This window comes from Nematolebias whitei, chromosome 18, assembly GCF_014905685.2.
Source record: "Nematolebias whitei isolate Nwh7 chromosome 18, NemWhi1, whole genome shotgun sequence".
NCBI classification, from domain to species: Eukaryota; Metazoa; Chordata; class Actinopteri; order Cyprinodontiformes; family Rivulidae; genus Nematolebias; species Nematolebias whitei.
In genome coordinates this window covers 38,828,573-38,848,607 of record NC_056515.1, presented here as the reverse complement: position 1 = coordinate 38,848,607, position 20,035 = coordinate 38,828,573, and the positions used below count along the sequence as shown (strand labels likewise).

Genomic DNA, 20,035 nt, shown 5'->3' with positions numbered 1-20,035 from the left:
ATATATATATATATATATATAAACTACCTACTACTTGTACTACTATATCTACTTAGCAGTTTTTCATTTATCACGGGGCGTCAGGGGACGGATCCCCCGTGATAAATGAGGGACCACTGTATTGAGAAGGCCAGAAGTATTGTTGCTGAAATTGGTTGTTTTTTTTTGTCTCAAAATAGTCTCAAAACTTTCTTAATTTTGTTTCTGGGAGTCTGAAAGCGCAAACATAAGTGAGGCAACTTTTGGAAGGTTTGGTGAACAAAAAAAAACAAACTGTGACTGACTGGAGGCAAAAACAGAATAAACTGAGTCAGAGACTCTGAATTGCAACCTAACTGAGACAGGGTGAAGACACCTGGAGACTAAATTGTAACTAAAGCATGTGCACGTCATTCACAGGAAAACTGCAGCTTATTTGCAGTTTTGTACGTCACAGTTAAGTCGTAAGTAGAATTTTTGTGTTGTTTTCAGTAAAAAAAATTATGTATTTTCTCACAATTTTGTCTCCAACTTGTTGCTACCCAGAGAGATAGTGGCATAAAATAAGTGAATTTTTGTTTTTTGAATATTTTATTGTGAAAGGGTAACTGTTTTTATGTATCGATGGTGCCCTGATACACAACACTCCTAATACTCGTTTTGTTTGGTATTTAAGTGATGTTTGGACTGTAAATATCATAAGTTATACTCTGAAAATGGGCAAACTTTTTGGTTTAGCTATTAAAGAGGCTCAAGTTTTTTGGCTAACAAGGCTGGGGTGGTTCATTAATATCATGGAAAAAATCCTAAATTATGGATAAGCGTTGGTGCAAAACCAAAGTCAAGGTTGTGACAAAGGGGGGAAAATGAGAATAAAAGTCACCAACTATTAAAAAATGATGTCAGGAACCGCCTGCTCTGCTTACCATCTGCATCTTCTTCTTCAGCTCCATGTTGGAGTTTTGGTAAGCTTTGGACACGGAGTTCAGATAATAGATGGCCAACCTGCAAGACGTGATGGGATTAGATGTTTTCCAGGGTTTCCTCAGGACTTTTGTTTTACGTAAAGGCCTTTGCTCCTGTTTCTGTTGGATGAACGTTCATTGTCCAACCATAAGAACGTTGGTGTTTTTACGGTTCTACACTTACACCATGAGCAGCACCGCTGGCATGATGAGGCCTGGGTTGGCCGCGTAGCTGAAAAGCGTCCCCATGAAGGCCGGCAGGTCCGTGCTGATGGTTTCCATGATCACGTCAAACATCTTGGGTTTGCCGCTGCTCGGTCACACAAACGTGAACATTTGGCACAAAGTCACTTCTGAAGAGGCGTTTATAATCAGAGGTGGGGTTACCTGAAAGGTCCGCAGTCAAACGAAGGTGGTAGGGTCATGATGGTGTAGATCACAGGCAACAGGCTCAGGAAGAGGATGAGGAGCAGCAGACCCATGTAGAAGTTGTTGGACTTGGAGGCCTTGAAGACTCGCTCATGTGGGACGTTTGTGGCCATCACGGCCCAACACTGGTAGTACATGGAGCTCAGGAGACGGAGGACGTTGATGCCAACGAGCCCAGGAGCGAAAAACGCACCCATCCTGATCCAAAACAAAAAACTGATAAACTGGTCCCATTCTAGTCCCAGTACTTATACTCCAGTTACTTTCAATAAAGGTACAGTTTACTCTCGTCAGTGTTCAATCCAAAAAAGTCATTGGCAGTCCAATTCAGTATGTTCAGCTTCTATCCAATTCACTGCAATTAAATGGGTTTTAAATTTAACTCAGTAAATCCAATAAATTAAACAATCCAATTTGTTGTAACTTGTTCTAGTTCAATCTACTCCAATTCAAATGTGTTTCATATCGATTCAACAAACCCAATCAATTTTATTTCAATTCAGTTTATCCCAAATCATCAGATCCATTCATTACCACTTCCATTCATCCCAATTCAATAAATTGTCATTTATTCCATTTATATTTAAACCCAATTTTCAAATTAGTTTAAATTCCATTCACTTCAGTTTATATTACAATTCAGTTCAATCTCAGTTTATTCCAGTAATAACAGCCAAATTACGACGTGGGCATCCCAGTTCAATTTAGCCTAACATCTTTCACTTTGATTCAGTTAAATCCACTAAATTTTAATTCAATTTGATCCAATTATTTTAGTCTAGTTACGTCCAATTGAATGCTCTATAATTCAACCGTGTAGTTCAGAAAGTCAAATTCAATTGATTTTTATTCTACACATTTCAATACAGTCTAAGAGCAGCTTCTTCTTTTGAAACCAAATTTCAACCCAACAGCTTAGTCCCCAATCAAAAATGGTTTGTTCCAATTTAATTTTCAATTTTGTCCCATTTATAATTCAATTCAAAACAATTAGATCAGTAAATTATTAAACATCAAAAACTAGCTTGCAAAAAATATCATTCTGTGAAAGATTTTACAATTTCCTTAATAAGTACAATATTTCTGTTGATTAATCGTTTCAGTTGAACATTTGATAACATTTAAAATGGTCCAAGTGAAAAAACAAACACTGAAAAACACAAAAATAATCTTTATTTACTTAATAAAACTGATGACGTGCCTACATGTGCGCCTAATCGTAATGCCAACAAGTTGTTAAATCGAAAAATAATTTAATGAGATGAAAATATGAATAAAAATGATTAAATATTTAATAAAATTATAATCTTGATGCAGCATAAACTGTGAAGTATGGAACCACAAGGTCGTGGCATGAGACCACTACATCAAATCAATCAATCAACCTTTATTTATACAGGTAAATCCCAAATATGTGGTTTATGATAGTTTTTAAGGAATTTACTATAGTTTATTTTGCCTTTGTCTGTTAGGTAAACTGAGCATGCTCAGTGTGTGTATAATAATAATAAAGTTTATACCAGATCATCCCTTGATTGAAGACCAACCCAAGAACATTTCCACTGATGTCAAACTCTCCGTACGACGGCTGAAAACAGTCAAAAAACAGATGAACTGATATGCTCATCAGCCTCACTGGCCTTTAATGTTAACAATAAAACATATACAGTGGAATTAGTCAATTAAAAATAACAATTAGCTTTATAAATCTAAAACACAGCAGCTGACGGACTTACAAACCCAGCTTCCAGGTCCCAGCACCAGCAGTAGTTGAGGAAACGAACGATGACGGCTCTGGCAAAGTCACCGATCAGGATGGTCAGGTAGGTCACCTGAATGTCCGACACCGTCAGCTTCACAAACTCCTACAGCCGAGGGAATGAATGCATAAATATTAACAACATACAACTCTTTTGCCCGTCTTTTTCAAAATATCTCATGAAAGAGACGACGGCTGGGCGAACACAAGTCAGTCCAATTCAAGTCAAGTTGGTCAACTACCGTGATCGAAATGTACAGGGATGTTTTTATTACTATGCCGACGGAAGTTTCCCAGCAGGGTCCTCTGATGACATCCGCAGGGCTCATCGGTGGTGGAGTCGCCTCGGTGTCGTTCAAAATACGTGAATAATTGGCGTAGTACTCCTTCATGGCCCAGATGGAAGCGTTCTTGATAGACTGCTCTTCTTCAAGCTGAAGGAAACAAAACTTATCAGTCACCTAGATTCTCCTAACAACAAAAAACTAAAGATCAAAAATAGAAAATGATTAAGATGCAACAAAAACCTAAATGTGTAACTTGGTAATTAATAAAAACTGTCCCAAATATTTTTGTTTATGACTAAACACAATGTCCTTAAGTCATTTCTAATGCAGTTATTCAAACATGGCACATGAACCCTTTATAAAAACAGCTTTAAGCTTGACATTTTTAAGCAATGACATACATAGACACCACCAGCTTACCTTGGTGTTGACCTCATCAAACAGGGCAAACAGGAAGGTGTAGAGGTTCCCGAGAAACAGGGCAAAGATGCGTCCCAGCTGCCACTTGAGGGCGATTCGAGGATGGTAGTCCTCCAGTTCAGCAATCGTCTCAAACAGAGGAGGACACACCAAGCCCAGCAGGGACATAACAATCTCCAACTGGTAGACAAGAATCACACGTACTTCATGAGATCTATGTCCTTTTGTTTCGTTTTGGTTCTGAAAGCTTCTTGCGTGATCCGATTCTGACAATCGTTACCTCGTTCTTCTCGTACCAGCTGAGGTCATTCCTTGTAGCGAACTCCTGAGACCTCTTCACCACAAAGTAGATGAGGTAGCCACTCCCACCGAGGCTACAGGTGATCATGAAGTTAGCCAAGACCCTGAGGAACCGTCGCAGGTGGATGTTCTCGTCCTTCTGGTTCTCCTGCTCATCCACAATGGACTCCTGTTCTTATGAAAACACGGAGGGGACTGACTGTTGGTGTGAGCCCATAAAGAAAGCAAAGGTCTTTGGGTCGGATTGTCTCAGGAGCTGTGGGGTTGCCGTGGCTACCTTGAAGCTGGTGGTGATGGAGGCGTACTTGTTGTCAGCGGTCTCTGCGTTGCCAATGAGGTAATCCCAGCTTGTGAACATCTTCCAGCCAAAGGTGAACTCCCCTTCCTCTCCATCACCGCCGCCTACATCAGCATTTTTGGCCATTCTGAATGACAAAACAACCCAATGATCTGCACATATTTGATCCAAAATAGGTAAATAAAGGCTTTCTGAGCTGAATGCACTCACGTGCGAATCACAAGCATCAGGCTGTAGCCGAAGCTGCCGATTCCCACCAGGAGGTAGGATAGAGGCAGCCTGAACTTTAGCAAGCCGATGGTCCTCTGGTCGTTGTAATATCCATAGAACAGGACAGAATATTTACAGTAGCCCTGAGAGAGAAAACTCGTTTTTAATTCTTGTTTTTCAAACTCTTTTGTTTCCATTGGCTTCAAACGCCACAGTACGCATGTCAAACAATAAATGAACAAACCCAGATTATATTAGGCTCACGTTAAAGTCCATGAGAACAGAGTAATCCATAGCAGTGTCCTGCTCGGCTCTGGGAACAGTCTTCCTGGGAATAGACCCGTAAGGGAGACCCATCAAAACCTGGAAAACAAGCAATAGATGAAAAAAAAACAGTGTGTTGATTTAAAATGCCTTTAATAATTAATGATTAATAATGATTAAACAGTGAGCAGTACATCAGTTCACCTCAGGGATGACCACCAGCCCAAAGGTTAGCCCGAACAGGACGAGGTTCATGCCGTACATCCATCGCAGAAAGATGAAATAAGACGCCACCGATGAGCCAAAGTGGCCTAAAGGCATTGGCACGACATTAAAACATGACATACATTATTCAAACTCAACACTAAAAGATGCTAATGGACAAAACTTACTTTCCACCTCTTTGATTTTCCTCTCCCAGGGGATACAGGCAGTTCTAAAATTCTCAAAATCTCTTTGAAACTTAATCCATTTCTGATATATAAAAACAACAAGAGTGTTATAGACCAAAAACTTAAAAATAAAAAGAGACAAAAGGTTGGAGCATGATACCAAACCTTTGTCATCATCACTTTGTAGGCATACCACTTCCTGCCTTTTCCTTTACCCAAAGCTCCTTCAAACTTATCCACAAACTGCTGCGCCTCCCTGTGGAGTAAAGCAGAAATGCTCTCTCAGACTAAAACAATACGCCGATGACACTGTTTTATATGTACAAGCTGGTATGGCTGAGTCAGCTGCTCTGTTAAGGATTGGATGTTTGCTTAAGTATTCATAGAGACAAGAACTGTTTAAATCTTAGATGATATTCTTAATGTCTCAAAACAACTCAGATCTCAACAAATTTCACAATTATTCATGCAAACAGTATTTAAAAATCTTTACAGTCTAATTTTATTTAGTTACATAAATAAAATGTCACAGTTATTAGCTAGCAAAAATAGCATCAGCTAGCTGTAGCACTTCCAGTGCAGCTTTAGGCATTTTCGTCAGGAATATTGTAACATTTCTGCTGGATTAAGTGTGTAAAATTAAACTGGAAGCAAATCAGGAATTTAAAAAATGTATTCAGGAGAGGTGATATTTCACATTAGAGTTGTTAAAAGATGGAAGGAATCCACTTTGGTTTTAGCCTGGCTCAGACTAGCCATTAGCTCATCAGCTCGGTCAGACTTAAACTCCAGATCTTTAAACTGAGGCTGTTTAATGAGCTATCAACAACAGGTAATATATTAATTGTACCCACACGTTCTACTGAACTCCAACTCTCCGAATCATCCATTTGAACCTGTTGGCCTGGATGTTGGAATAATCGTTGAAGAAAACGTGAAAAATGGTTGAGCTCCTAAAATACAACTGGCCAAATTTTAAATACTATATCTTTCATAAGAGGAAATGGGGTTTCGCGGACTTTATGATTTTATCTAATATATTTTATTCTTGGCGCAGGCCAATGAAACCACGCTAACAATTGTCAAATTCAAGCAAAAATTTAAAATTTAAAGAAAAGCAAAACAAGACATTTTTGTCTGTCCAAGCAGATCTCACTTGTAAATGAGTCTTCGAGGCTCAATGTGATTTATCTGTCTAAATAAAGGTTGAATGAACCAATGAAAAAAGACAAACAACCAATGCTACCTACTTGTCAGAATATTGGGCAGACACCGTTTTCTCTGTTTAAACAGTGTTTCTAAAATGTTTGCTTTAATTAATGTTCAGTTAATTCAATTTTAAATGACCTGCTTCCTCTTCTAAGACAGATTCTTTACACGGTCTCAGTATTTTGTATTAATACAAATATATTTATACAAAATACTAGATAACTGGGGTAAGTCAGTGTTTCTTGTTTTGTGAGGTTTCCATTACACATTCTTTGCAGACAGAAAGTGGTGTCACGTGTCAGGCAGACGTTACTTTAGAACGGTGAGCCTCCGTTTCATTCGCCAAGGCTTGTTCCTGATGTTGGCGATCAGTTTCTTCTTTTCTTCCACCTCCTCCATCAGCCTGGCCATCTCGCCCTCCGACATGGACTCCTCTTCCTCCTCGTCCGAGTCTATGTTGGAATCAGTTGAACTGGAGACAAAATAAATAAATAAATAAATAAAGTTTAGTTTGGCTTCTTGTTTTATCTCCTGTCGCCTACCTGTCATCCTTCTTCTTCTTCTTCTTGTTTTTGTCATCATCCTTATCTTTGCCCTTGTCCTTTCCTTTGGCGCCACCTTTTTTACCCGGCCCATCCTCATCCTCCTTCCCTCCTTTCTTTCCTCCTTTCTTTCCCTTCTTCCCTTTCCCATCATCGCTGTCGTCCTCATCACTGTCCTGAGCTTTGCCTCCTTTTTTCCTGTTGGCTGCGCCTCCCTTCTTCTTCTTAGGGGCCTCATCTTCACTCTCGTCCTCATCGTCATTGCCGCCTCGTTTCTTGGCCGGCCTCCTCTTGTTTGCTCCTCTTCCTCGCCCCCTTGGAGCCTCATCCTCTTCGTCCTCGTCACTGTCTTGCTTTTTGCCTCTGCCTCTTCCTCTTGTGCCTGCTCCTCGTCCAGCTCCTTGTCTTCTGTTTGTTCTCTTCTTGGTGCCACCGTCTACGTTTCAAAACATAAATGACCAAATTTAGTCATACGAGCCTTTGATACTTCAGAGAAATTCATGTTGATGTACTCACCATCACTGTCGTCTTCTATATCGATCTCGACTGAAGAACAACACAAATAAACAAACAAACAAAAAACAGTTTTAAAACTGAACCAAATAAACACACATTGAGATGCTTTATATTTTAAAATATACTTTTTTATGCAACACTTGTCCTGGTCATTAAAGATCTTGTGAAACCTGAATGGGTAAATGTGACATTTAGTAAGAGCTGCAATCTCAATGGTTCCCAACCCTAGTCCTTGAGGAACACCATCCTGCATGTTTTAGTTGTTTCCCTGCTCCAGCACACCAGATTCAGTGAGTTAATTACTTCATCATGATCTGCAGAAGCCTGTTAATCACCCATTCATTCAAATCAGCTGTGTCAAAGCAGGAAAACAACGAAAACGTGCAGAATGGTGTTCCTCAAGGACCACGGTTGGGAACCACTGAATAGTTAGCTCATTATCAAATATCACTAGTCCTGCATCATTAAACTCAACACTTGATTTTATTTTGTCCAAGTATCGGAAAAGTCATTATGCTAACACGTAAAACCAGAAATGTTAAAACATTTTAATATTAGCATATTGTCATTTTTTTGTTTGTTTTCTATTCGATTTTTAAATGAGTCTCGTTCAACTAATGTCCAAATACTTCACAAATTGTCCCAAGCTTCTCTTTGTGTTCAACGCTAACCTGCTAAAGTAACGTTTTTACCAAAATGTTAAATACTTTGCACTTCGCTAAAAGCCAAATACACAAAAAAGTCACATCTTCAGCTTCAGCTGCTCTCTGGATTCTGCTAACCAACCACTAAATTAACACGCTAAACTAAAAGTCTTAATATTTTACCAGTTCAACAGCAGGTTGGTTTGTTCACCATTTCACTAAACCTAAAGTGTAGACTAGTGACTATTTTAGTTGGTCAAATGGTTTGCAGAAAAGACTCACTGCTCTCGAGTTCTGTTTTTAATGAACACATCGACAAAACATCATGCGATCATGTAAAACAAAAGCCTTTTAAAACATGTGACGCACATATGTTGTCTTATCTTTTACTTAAACCACTGTTGTGACTCATAAATGTGCTGATATGGGCTCATATATTGTCCTGGTTGGAATAAACAACTTTATTTGGGAATGTCCAAATTTACCTTAAAGAACATACAACTTGAGAAAACCAATGGACCAAACCAATTTTATGTGTTTATTGTGAATGAGTTGAATAAAGTTCGACTTATCTGACTGTTTTGTTTCGCTTAATGCGCCTTATAATCCGAAAAATACTGTATAATTGGACTCTAAACTTCTGGCATTAAAGCTTGTGAGGTAGTAAATCCCCGTTAAAGTTCAGATCGTACACAAAAAGCAACCTCGGTTGGGTAAAACCAATACACAGTTAAAGTTTTTGTCCAGTCCAGGAGTAAAGTAACCTGATTTATTTTTTAGTTGACGATAGAAGAACAAAAAAGAAGCTTCAGCTCACCTTCCTCGGCGGAGGCCCTTTGTCTCGGCATGATGGAACTGAATAGGCGATCTGTCCTCTGCGTGAGCGCTGTCTCCTCTGGCTCAGCACCCCAACTCAGGTATCTGACGGTTCTGTTGCCGTGGCGACTGCCTCAGGTGTCACCAGGTGTTGTTGGAAAAGTGAATTGGGTTCTGGAAACCAAAAGGTGATCGACCCACTGTGACTTAGTGAAGTTTAAAGCTGCGCTGGGCTTCAGCTCGGCTGGTTTCTATGAAATAAAGATCAAGACGATGAAACAGTTTGGTTCATATCAGGCCCAAACGGTTACCATGTTTGGAAAGGTGTCATGGTTATGCTTTCCTTTCCAGATAACAAAAAGAGGTTTGAGACACTCTCACTCGTCCTGTCACTGGAGACCCACACAGGAGAACTGCAGACGTCTTAAAGTTTTAATGAAGGTTTAGGTTTCTTCGTGAGAGGCTCATTATACGAGCTTTAAACACCCAGACGAGGCCACGCAGTCGGGTTTTCTTGTGATGCTTTGACGGTTTTGCAGAAAACAACAAACGGAGTCAGCCATCCTGACAACAGCTGTGTCTGCAGGGCTGCAAACCGTGCAGCGCAACCGCTCGGAGTCTCATTAAATATTAGAACGCAGCTCATTTTTCACATCTAAAATGGTTCAATTACACAGTAGGCTGTCCCCGCAGGTGAGACGGCCTGTTAACACGTGCACTGGGGGGGGTTAAGGGGAGAGGTTGAGGGGACACGTGAGCTTAGTGCACAAAATGAGTTCTCAGAAGGTCCACAAAGTTTTAAATATTAGATATTAATGATTTATTTAAGCCAACTTGTAGCTAAACAGACGCCGATAATCCCACAAATTATTACATTTTTTAAAATATTGCGTAAAGGAAAAGTGAATGTATGCGTACCTAAAACTGATTTTATAGATCACCGGTTGCATTTTTTATTAAAATAAAGACAGAATCAAGATTAATTTTGGCGATATGTTCTTTTCTTAAATAAATGAGAAATATTTGGTGTATTTCACGTTCAGTCGATTCACCAGAACCAATAGAGTATTTGGACAAACTCGACCCGGACATTGAAGGAAGACTAGAAACCGTTGTCCTTTTTTATGTTTGTCATTCTTTGAAGGTACACTTTGGAAGTTGTAAACGTTTAAATGATTTTCTGTTCTGCAAAACATCTAAAATAGGCATGATAAAACCTAAAACTGAGTTGCAAGAGGAATTCCTCTTCCAGCTCTACTAGGAGGACTCCAAGATGTCCCCAGGCAAGCCGAGAGACGTAGTCCCTCCAGTGTGTCTCAGGTTTTCCTCAGGGTCTCCTCCCATGGACATGCCTGTTTAATCTCCACAGAGTGGAATCCAGACCAGGAGTATCTTGAACCACCTCAACTGGCTCCTCTGGATGTGGAGGAGCAGCAGTTCTGCTCTGAGTCTCTCCTGATAACTGAACTTCTCACCCTGTCTCTAAAGGGCAGTCCAGCTACCCTGCAGAAGAAACTCATTTGGACCGTCTGGATCCACGATCTTGTTCATTCAGTCTCTACCCAGAGTTCATGACCAGAGGTTAGAGGGCCAACAAAGGCCTCCACCTTCAGCTACTACCCGTAGTACTTTGCGTAGGTAGAGGTCGTCATCAGGCGCTCACCAACAAGACCCAACCCTAGGCTGGACTCCAGGGACATTTGTCTGGCCTGTCATCTGGAACCAAGCTGCCTTGGTAGACCCAACCAGAGACGATTGCCCCGGGCAGCACAGTTCCTGGGGTCATTCAGGAACATAAACTCCTCCACCATGATAAGGCGGTGATTCACTGAGGAAAAGGGGGGACCGCCCCCTCCAAATTGGGAGTGCAGTGATGCCTCAAGCAGAGGAGATAAAGCGTTTGAGGATTTTTTTTTCATGAGTGAGTTTTAAGAATGGAGCGTGAAGATCTCTGTTTATGTTCCTCCCCTCACCCTGGATCTTGAGACAAGGCCGGTCACCTCTCTGGTGGAGTCTGGACTTGTTTGTGAAATTGAGAGGTACTGACTGGAAGGTCGGACTCACCTCAACGCACACCATGGGTTCTGGAACCAATCTCCTTAACGGGCTGAAAATGCAGTCTTCCATGAACCCGGTCTTACGGACCCTTCATGGTTTCTCTGATTAACACCCTCCTCCCTTGCTCTGAGTTCTGAAGGAAGACCCTCTCTTGGCAGGTTTGCCGTGGTGGCATTGTTTATGTGATTCCTAGTAATGGGTTAAATGGAGCTCCATGGAATGTTCAGGATTCTAGGAAATATGTTTCCTTCCCACCCCTGATCTGTACTCTTTCATGCCTCTGACTTGTGGGATGGTTCTTTGGTCTTCATTGGTTGGTGATTCTAGGAACTTTCAGAACAGGTGTACATACAAAGATCACGTGACACCTACCTTGCCCTCAGATGGATCTTATTTAACCAAGTATGTGGCTCCTGAAGGGGACGTTTAGGGTTTCAAAGCAACAGGTCAACCCTTATACATGCATCAGTTTTCACTTGTATACAATTTAGAGGTATTTAAGAAGGTATTCCTCATTTAACTTCATTAATCTGAGTATTTTGAGTAAAAATATGACTTACGGTCAAAATGTAGGATGCAAGACAACTACAGACCCTTTCCAAAGAAATTAGAATATCATGGAAAAGTTGTTTCACTTCCATAATTCCATTCAAAAAGTTAATCTTTAATAGATGATAGATTCAGGGTCCACAATTTCAACAAGTATTTATTTGTTTATTTTTACATAATTAGGGCTTCCAGCTCATGAAACCTACGAAAACATCCATCCATTATCTTTTACCCGCTTCTTCCATTTTGGGTCATGGGGGTCGTCGGTGCCCATGTCCAGCAATTACAGTGCGAGAGGCGGGGTACACCCTGGACAGGTCGCAAGTCCATCACAGAGCCACAGAGACAAACAACCATTCACTCGCTCTCTCACCTAGGGACAATTTAGAGTTACCAGTCAGCCTAACATGCATGTTTTTGGTCTGTGGGAGGAAACCGGAGTCCAACGAAAACAGGATTTCAAAAAATTAGAATACTGTGGAGACATCAGGCCACACTTCTCGGTTTTTGCAAAATAAAATAAAGAAATTAGGATCACAACAAATCAATCAAAATATGGTACTTTCAAAACAACTTGTCAATTTTTAATACTTGGTTGTGAATCCCTTTGTCTTAATCTCTGCCTCGATGCAACGTGGCATTGAGACAATCAGCCTGTGGCACTGACTGAGAGTTATGGAAGCCCAGATGTCCTTGATGCTTGCTGTCAGCTATTCTTCGTTTTTGGGTCTGGTGCCCCTCATGTTCCTCTTGACAATACCCCATAGATTCTCAATGGGGTTTAGGTCCGGCGAGTTGGCCGGACAAGCACTGTGGCATCAAACCAGGTTTTGGTGCTTCTGGCAGCATGGGCACAGGCCAGGGCCTGCTGGGAGATTAAATCTGCATCTCAATACAGATCCTCTGCAGAAGGAATCATGAAGTCCTCTAAAACATTCTGGCAGACTGTTGCAGTGACCTTGGATTTAAGAAAGCAGAGTTTACAAACACCTGCACCGGACATTGCAACCCAAATCATGACTGACTGGATATTTCACACTGGACCTCAAGCAGTTCCGTTCCTCACCTTTCTTCCTCCAAATACTTGATTTCCAAATGGAAGGCACACTTTACTTTCATCGGAAAAGAGGACCAAGGAACCCGACAGTTGTAGCCCATCTCCCAGATACGTCTGAATGTGGTGGTTTTTGAAGCTGTGACTCCCGCCTCATTCCACTCTTTCTGGATCTCTGCCAGATTCTGGAATCTTCTCTGGTTGGTAATCCGCTGAAGCCCACGGTCATCTCTTTTGCTGGTGCATCTTCTCCTGACACATTTTGCCCTTCCACTAGACTTTCCATTGATGTGCTTGGACACAGCGCTCTGTGAACAGCCAGCCTCCTTAGCTATGAACTTTTGTGTCTTACCCATCCTATGGAGGGCATCAATGATGGTCTCCTGGACAGTTGTTGTGTCTGCAGTCTTCCTCATATTGAACCGAACTGAGACAATTTAATGACACCTGGGGAAACCTGTGCAGGTGCTTTGAGTTTAGTAGATGATTAGTGTCACACTCAGTTTAAAATATTCATGTCCTGCAACATTTGGGCTGATGTCTTCACAGTATTCTAATTTTTTGAAATCCTGTTTTCGTAAGTTTCATGAGCTGGAAGCTCAAATTATGTTAAAATAAACAAATAAATACTTGAAATTGTTTCAATTGTGGGCTCTGAATCTATCATCTATTAAAAATTAACTTTTTGAATGGAATTATGAAAGTTAAACAACTTTTCCATGATATTCTAATTTATTGGAAAGGGTCTGTACATGGTACTCCTGAGGTGGGGGTTGAATACTTTTGAAACAATGTGTAATTAAGAACACTTCGTTTTCAGTTTTGACACATTTTTGGCCAATAATCGAGTTGTTTTACGCCAACAGAATGGTACATTAATTTAAAAAAATAATAAATCAACTTAAGGAACATGTGTACTAAACGCAACGGTCATAACTCATTAAACTTATCTGAACAATTTACAAGTTTAATCAAGTTCCGCATTGTCCATGAGATATAAATTAAGACTTTCCACACTGTACTTCTTTTTTTTTTTTTTTATTCTCCACTTATCCAGGCTTGGAAAAACACTCACATCTTGTGCTTTAAGTCTTTGTAGGAACCATAAGAGGCTCTAAATTTCCATGTGAACTTGGTGTTTGAAGGAATGAAGACTTTTGGTTGGTAATCAGAGCTGCAGCGCCACCTACTGGTTCTGCTACAATCAATGTCATTTCAGGACTTTAGATCAAAAACTCAGTCCTGTTTTTTACTTTTGGATTTGAACTGAAAATCTACATTATTTTAATTATGAGTCATCCAAGATGGTGGAGCCAGACAGTTTGCATTGGGGTTCCCCAGAAAATAACTGATTGATCTATGGTGGCCACGGACACCACTGGCTACCCCCTGGCTCAGCCACTGTCCATCCAATGTTTAGCCGTAGCTGGTTCGCAGAGACAAAAAGGTCCAGGCGTCCTCCTCCTGGAGGACACCCAAGGTGCTCCCAGCCCAGAGAGGATCTACAATCCCTCCTGCTCGAGTCACGACTGAAACGAGAGGCGTCCAAACCAGTTGCCCAAACCACCGAAGTGAACGCTGCATTTATTCCCATCAACCACTTTGAGGCCACCGTTAGCAAAATATCTCAAACCACTGGACGGATGTAACTGACCAACATTTCTGGCCCTCGACGGTTAAAAACGTGGCAGAAACCATCGTATATTTGTGAACATAATTTATTTACATCATACAATTTAATGTCAGAAGATCAACACACACTGCAGAATATAAATACAAAGAATTGTATAAACTTAACTCAGAGGGGTTAAAAAAAAGCAGCAAGAAAAAGAATTTAAAAACCTACAACGAACAGTTCTACTGCAGCACAATCACTTTGTGTTTTATTTTTGCAATCATCCCTGACACCGACTTCAACGCGCATTTAAAAAAAAAAAAAAACAATTAACAGCAAACGTGAAAAGATGAGCGTTTTAGTGACCCTTCAAAAAGCTACAAGTCGATCCAAACGGCGCTAGTGTTCTGGAGAGCGAATTAACGGAAACAAGTAAAATAAAAAGTCAGGAGCCCGAATCTTCATGCGACTTCAGTGGACGGCTCACAGAACGGAGAGAACCAAAACCCACGTGGACGTCGTTCAAATCAGGACACAGAACCGGGGAAAGAAATTAAAAACAGGTTGTAGCAAATTATAAAGACCAGCAACAAAACTTCTAAAATCCTAACGAAGCAGGAGGGTTCAACTCTGACCCCGAGGCCAAAAACTGGAAAAAAGAAAACCTTTTGCTACTCAAGCCAGCAGAGAGCAAGCACAGCCGAGTCCAAACGTCCGAGCAGAGTTCAGGAACAGACTGCGCAGCCACCCGCAGCGTGGTGCCGTTTTTAACTCTTTAAAGGGGAACGACGCGTCGTCCAGCCACACCGACAAACACCAGCACACGGACGTTTTCTCTGTCCAACACAAACGCTGCGAACAAACAAAACCGTGTGGAGGGATCGATCCTGAATGTGTAACAAAACAAAAAAAAGAACCTTCTGGGCGAAGGCTGGGCTCAGGTCCATGTTTTAATCTGATGTTCAAAGTCAAGCAGAGCTCCGTTCATATTCTCTGGATCTTCTCGGCGACCACCATGGGGTTCTCTTTGCGGATCTTGGCGGCGGCGTCGGACTTGTAGTCGTACGGACAGTTGTGCTCATCGGAGTAACGGTGGATTCCACAAAACAGATTCCCACAGCGACAATCAAAACCTGAAAAAAAAATAAAAACGTTAACGGTTTTTCCCACTTTTGGGACTTTTCAGGACATTGAGGGTTAAATGGTCATCGTTGCGTTTGGTCCAAGCAGCAGCTTGTACCAGTTTGTAACTAGGCCTGTCACGATAACAAATCTTGCTGGGCCATTAATTGTCTCAGAAATTATTGCGACAAATGATAATGATTGTTTACGAAGAAATGTTGGTCATTTTCCGTGTAGTACCTTTTTTGACCACTGGATGGTAGTATAAGACCATTTGACCCCGAAGGATGGATAGTGAGGGAGCGAGCAGCGTGTCCGACATGTGACGTGACATGGGATGTCTCTCGTTCCCATTTATCGGTTCTCAAATTGGCGGATGCTCAGTGTGGTTTGAGCTCTTCAGCATAACATTTGTCACAAAGCTTTTATTTAAAATAAAAAAATAATAATAATAATAATAAAGTAAACAAGTTCTCAGCTTTTTGTGCAGAGGAAAAAAAAAAAACTTTTTAGACGAAGGCACAAGTTTTGACAAGACAGAGGTGTGTGTCTCCCCCCCCCCCCACAGGTTGGCCTGTTAGCTTAGCTTCTCAGCTTAGCTGCTTTTAACGATCTAAAAACATGATTTTGGATCGTTAAAACAGATTTTAAAGAGAAAGGGAGGAGTCAGTGAAGAGCACCAGAGTTGAGCCTTTTGTCGTCCAGTGTCTTCAGTAGAAAAAGAGACACGAAGAAACGATAAAGTTGATAAATGAAAATGAGGTTGATAATTTTCATTTATGATGCGATTAATTGATTTATTGTTTATCGCGACAGGCCAACCCTCTGTAGGGTGGACGGGCTCAGCCTTAAATAGGGCGTTCCATTAGGGATGGATCTCAGCTACAACCATGCCAAACCTTTAGCTCAGTATATGTAAAACAGATTTAGGCAGACCAGTTTAAGTGTTTTTCATGCTCTTGGATGGGTTTTAGCTGCTACCACAACAGATTTCAGTTCAGCGTCTATAAGACTGACGCAGTTACAGCATCTTGTTGGTTGAAAACATTTTTGTGAAGTTTCTCCTCAAATGAGTTTCAGTGGAGCCGGTGTTGGTTTCTCCCCTCACCTGTAAGGCCAATCTTTTTACGGCACATAAAGCAGCGGTTCCTCTTGGGTTTGGGGGCTTCTGGGGGTCCGACGTCTTCACTGCCAGCAGTTGAAGGTTGGCAAACAGAACCGGTTTGCAGCAGACTCACGACTGGAGACACGCAGAAGAAAACATTTAGTGAAAATTCACACATTTCAGGCATGACACGCTGGTGCAGCAGCCTCAGTGTTTATACTTCAATAAATGAGATTGTACGTTTCAGGTGCCCACCTGGATCTGTGACGTCTACTTTGCTCGATGCTAGCTTCTCCTCAGACGACAGGCTCATCTCAGTCATCTGCTTCGTTACAGACGTGGCAGGTGAGATCCCACTGAAGGAAAAGTGAGCGAACGAGACGAGAAGAACGAGAGGTGAGTTTTTCATTAAAGATTAGCTGGAAAAAAAACCTCTCAAAGTAATCACTGGATGAAAACTTAGTCAATTCAAGATGGCCGCCACAAATAATCAACACCTTCCAACACAAAAACAACTAACTTAGGCAAATTTAACAGTTTCTGCTCATGTGGCAGCAGCTGAGAGTCACTCCCAGTACAAACATCTACTGAAATGTGGCGGCCATCTTGAAATAAACTAAAGGTGGAGAGTGAAATGTATTCCTACAGGGACCGCCGGCCAAACCGAGTGAGAATCAGCACGGGCTGCAGAGCAAAATAAGCCAAAACATTAATTTAGCCATAAAAATCCAGCGATCCCAGCAACTTTAATTTAAAGTGTTTTACAAGTTTGTCCTAAAAAAATAATAATTTTACATCTAATCCTTTAAAATTTGCAGTTTTTCTCTACTTGGAAATCCCTTCGTGTAATGTTTGGCGTTATTGTGAAGACTGGATTTTCCCTTTTGGATTTCTCGCCCTGGATCATTGAGGCTTTTTGAGAAGAACAACTGAAAAGATGGTAAACAAAATAATTCCTGAATGTGGCTCATTAAATGCATCAAAGCAGACTAAATGTGTTCAATCAGCTCAAATAATGTTGGTTTGTACGAGGACTACAGCACCTCCAAAGCTGGACAGACTGCATATATTCAGGAAGAACAAATCAAGACAGACACTGAGGGAAAATGTCCGAAGCTCCAGTCGGTGGTTCTCTCCTTACCCGAAAGCTTCTGCGACGGCAGCGTCAGCCGCCTCCTCCACCGCTGCGACCGCAGCCGCTGCAGCGTTGTTCAGGGTGGCTTCTAACCTCTGGATGGCAGAATCTTCAGGCGTGGAGCTGCTGCCGGAGGCTGAGGAGGGAAAAGAAACGAAACATCACGACGCGTCACTCGGGTGGACGGACGAGGCGAGCCGCGGCGGGTCGTACCCATGGAGTTCAGAGAGCCCACTCCTCCGTTCTGTCTGGAGAGGTGTTCCTTGTGGCAAACGGAGCACATGCCATTAGTCCTGGGGTTGCCGTAGAAACCACAGCCAGTGGCACAGGGCATAGGACCCGGGCTCTGATTGGTCTCCTGGGCCATAGCAATGCCTGCCACCTGCCGGGTTCACCTGGAGACAAACGGACAGTTCAAACCCTTTGTGCCGTTTAAAACCATCAAAAACCTGGTTAACACTGAAATACATCGAGACTTCACATTATCTAAAGACTAAAATGAGCTAAACAGTAGCTAACAAGCTAAACAGGCAGCACAACGGCTAAGTGGTTAGCACTTCCAGGCCCTGGCCTGCCTACGAAAGAGATCTGTGATCTCAGTGGGGTTGCCTGGTTAAATAAAGGTTAATAATACAGTTTTAAAAAATTAAATCAAAATTGAAGGATAACAATCGTGTCAGTTAAAAATCCCAATGACCAGGTTACACAATGTGATGTCAGCAGGTACCTGGATGTCTGGCAAACAGGACTTTGAATACACCGCTGTAGTTGTGGTTTACGCAGATAAAGAAACGGCTGAAAAGTGTTATCCAAGAAGTTATGTTGCTACAGGACAACATGCTGACAAGCCTCACAAGTTCTCTGGTTCTTACCATTTCCAAAACCGATTATTCTGAGAAATGTGATTGTTGGACTCGACCATCAGAGTTGGCTTCAACCAGACAAATATAAACAGGAGTACTTATATCTGTTTGAAACACTTGGAGGGAACGGACCGACAGAGGATCAACGCCATTCGTTTCAACAATACCAAAAACTTCCAAACTTTTGAAGGTGTAGTAAAAAAAAAAAGCCGTAGCACCCGTTTCCTAAACGAACCGAATGTTCTGACGTGTGGCTACAGTTGCTGACAGTATGCTAAAGTAGCTTGAAGACGATGTGCGAACGCTGACTCAACATTCACACCGTGTGTGTTACTCGGTAATAAAACCTCCACTGCCTCTGAATTAAATAATAAAGGCCTCTTAGAAACTAAAGGAACATTTCAACAAGTTTAAAAGGTATGAATCTTGAAAATGTCAAAGTAAAATCTTAGGAATGTGCTCACTGGTGTGCAGATTGCTGTTTATGACCCCTTCCTTCATTCACACCCGAGTTCCCTGAACAAGGACGGCTGTAAACACATTTATTTATAGACAACCTCAAATGTCTCGCAGTCAGAGCTGGCATCGAGTCACAACTTTTACTTAGCCTTTTCTCAGAAGACGCCTTTTTATCGACAAAGTTTCTCCTGGACTCGAGACAAAAACTAAAATAAAACTGCCTCAACAACTTCACGCTGAAACAGATTACACTAAAGAGGCGGATATGTCCAATTTACGGGATTAAACGACTCAGGCACAATTTATACTCATTTTAGAAGTTAGCAGCTTTTACACATTTATAAAACAAGCTTCCTAATATTATTAACCACCAGTAGCGCCGCTTTGTTCTCAGCTTTGAAATGACAAAAACAAAGATTTAACCAGAGTAACTCTAAAATCTGGTCAAAGAACTTGTTACGCAAGATTAATGATTTTAAGAGGAGCATTATTTCATTTGTCTTGTAATAATAATACTACTTTATTTATAAAGCCCTTTAAAACAACCACAACTGCCACAAAGTGCTGTACATACACATAAACATGTGTTTAAGCTTGCCCAGAAAACAGAGTACTTGGTAGTTTTAGTACACAGTACGCATTGAAATGACAACCATTAACCTGAAGATAAACGACTTCTTGAGTTCTGAGATTCTGCTTCTCATCCAAAACATTTTCCAGATTCAGAAGTGAAACGTAAACAGATTAATTTGCCGTGGAGCTGCTAACTCGAACATTTATCGTATTTACAGTTCAGAGCAGCGACGAGTGCTCCGACCTTCAGATAGAGTTAAAACTAAACTACTTTTATAAGATGGGGCCACCTTGAGGGCAGGACACATAAAAGAGCTTGATGGTTTGAGGTGGGAGTACAAGAAGTTATCTGGGTCAAACATGAAGGACCAACATTAAACAGAGAAAGTCTCAGGAATCCAGCAAAGACAAAGCAGCTCTGAATCCACACACACACACACACACACACACACACACACACACACACACACAC

At 41.3% G+C, this 20,035-nt stretch overlaps 2 protein-coding genes across 3 annotated transcripts in view; both read right to left on the bottom strand.

The window, feature by feature from the left end:
- tmc2a (transmembrane channel-like 2a) overlaps window positions 1–9,062 on the bottom strand; it is a 10,439-nt gene extending 1,377 nt beyond the window's left edge. The window contains exons 1-18 of the mRNA XM_037691773.1: window positions 9,032–9,062; window positions 7,571–7,600; window positions 7,055–7,490; window positions 6,826–6,984; window positions 5,469–5,559; window positions 5,304–5,385; window positions 5,116–5,222; window positions 4,912–5,010; window positions 4,648–4,790; window positions 4,417–4,564; window positions 4,120–4,308; window positions 3,840–4,019; window positions 3,408–3,566; window positions 3,110–3,238; window positions 2,894–2,961; window positions 1,332–1,571; window positions 1,129–1,254; window positions 906–984 (exon numbers count right to left, since the gene is read on the bottom strand). Of these exons, the coding sequence (XP_037547701.1) occupies window positions 906–984; window positions 1,129–1,254; window positions 1,332–1,571; window positions 2,894–2,961; window positions 3,110–3,238; window positions 3,408–3,566; window positions 3,840–4,019; window positions 4,120–4,308; window positions 4,417–4,564; window positions 4,648–4,790; window positions 4,912–5,010; window positions 5,116–5,222; window positions 5,304–5,385; window positions 5,469–5,559; window positions 6,826–6,984; window positions 7,055–7,490; window positions 7,571–7,600; window positions 9,032–9,062 (2,496 nt within the window). The remainder of the gene's footprint in view (window positions 1–905; window positions 985–1,128; window positions 1,255–1,331; window positions 1,572–2,893; window positions 2,962–3,109; window positions 3,239–3,407; window positions 3,567–3,839; window positions 4,020–4,119; window positions 4,309–4,416; window positions 4,565–4,647; window positions 4,791–4,911; window positions 5,011–5,115; window positions 5,223–5,303; window positions 5,386–5,468; window positions 5,560–6,825; window positions 6,985–7,054; window positions 7,491–7,570; window positions 7,601–9,031) is intronic.
- Window positions 9,063–14,948: 5,886 nt separating this feature from the next.
- The window catches only part of LOC119424899 (AN1-type zinc finger protein 5), a 7,518-nt gene continuing 2,431 nt past the window's right edge, over window positions 14,949–20,035 (bottom strand). Inside the window, exons 1-6 of one of the 2 annotated variants that reach the window (XM_037692411.1) lie at window positions 18,996–19,022; window positions 17,882–18,063; window positions 17,675–17,804; window positions 16,789–16,889; window positions 16,537–16,668; window positions 14,949–15,439 (exon numbers count right to left, since the gene is read on the bottom strand). In XM_037692411.1, the coding sequence (XP_037548339.1) occupies window positions 15,291–15,439; window positions 16,537–16,668; window positions 16,789–16,889; window positions 17,675–17,804; window positions 17,882–18,035 (666 nt within the window). In that variant the 5' untranslated portion in view covers window positions 18,036–18,063; window positions 18,996–19,022 and the 3' untranslated portion in view covers window positions 14,949–15,290. Of the gene's footprint in view, window positions 15,440–16,536; window positions 16,669–16,788; window positions 16,890–17,674; window positions 17,805–17,881; window positions 18,064–18,995; window positions 19,023–20,035 lie in introns of those variants that run through there. The other variant, XM_037692410.1, reaches the window with a different exon arrangement.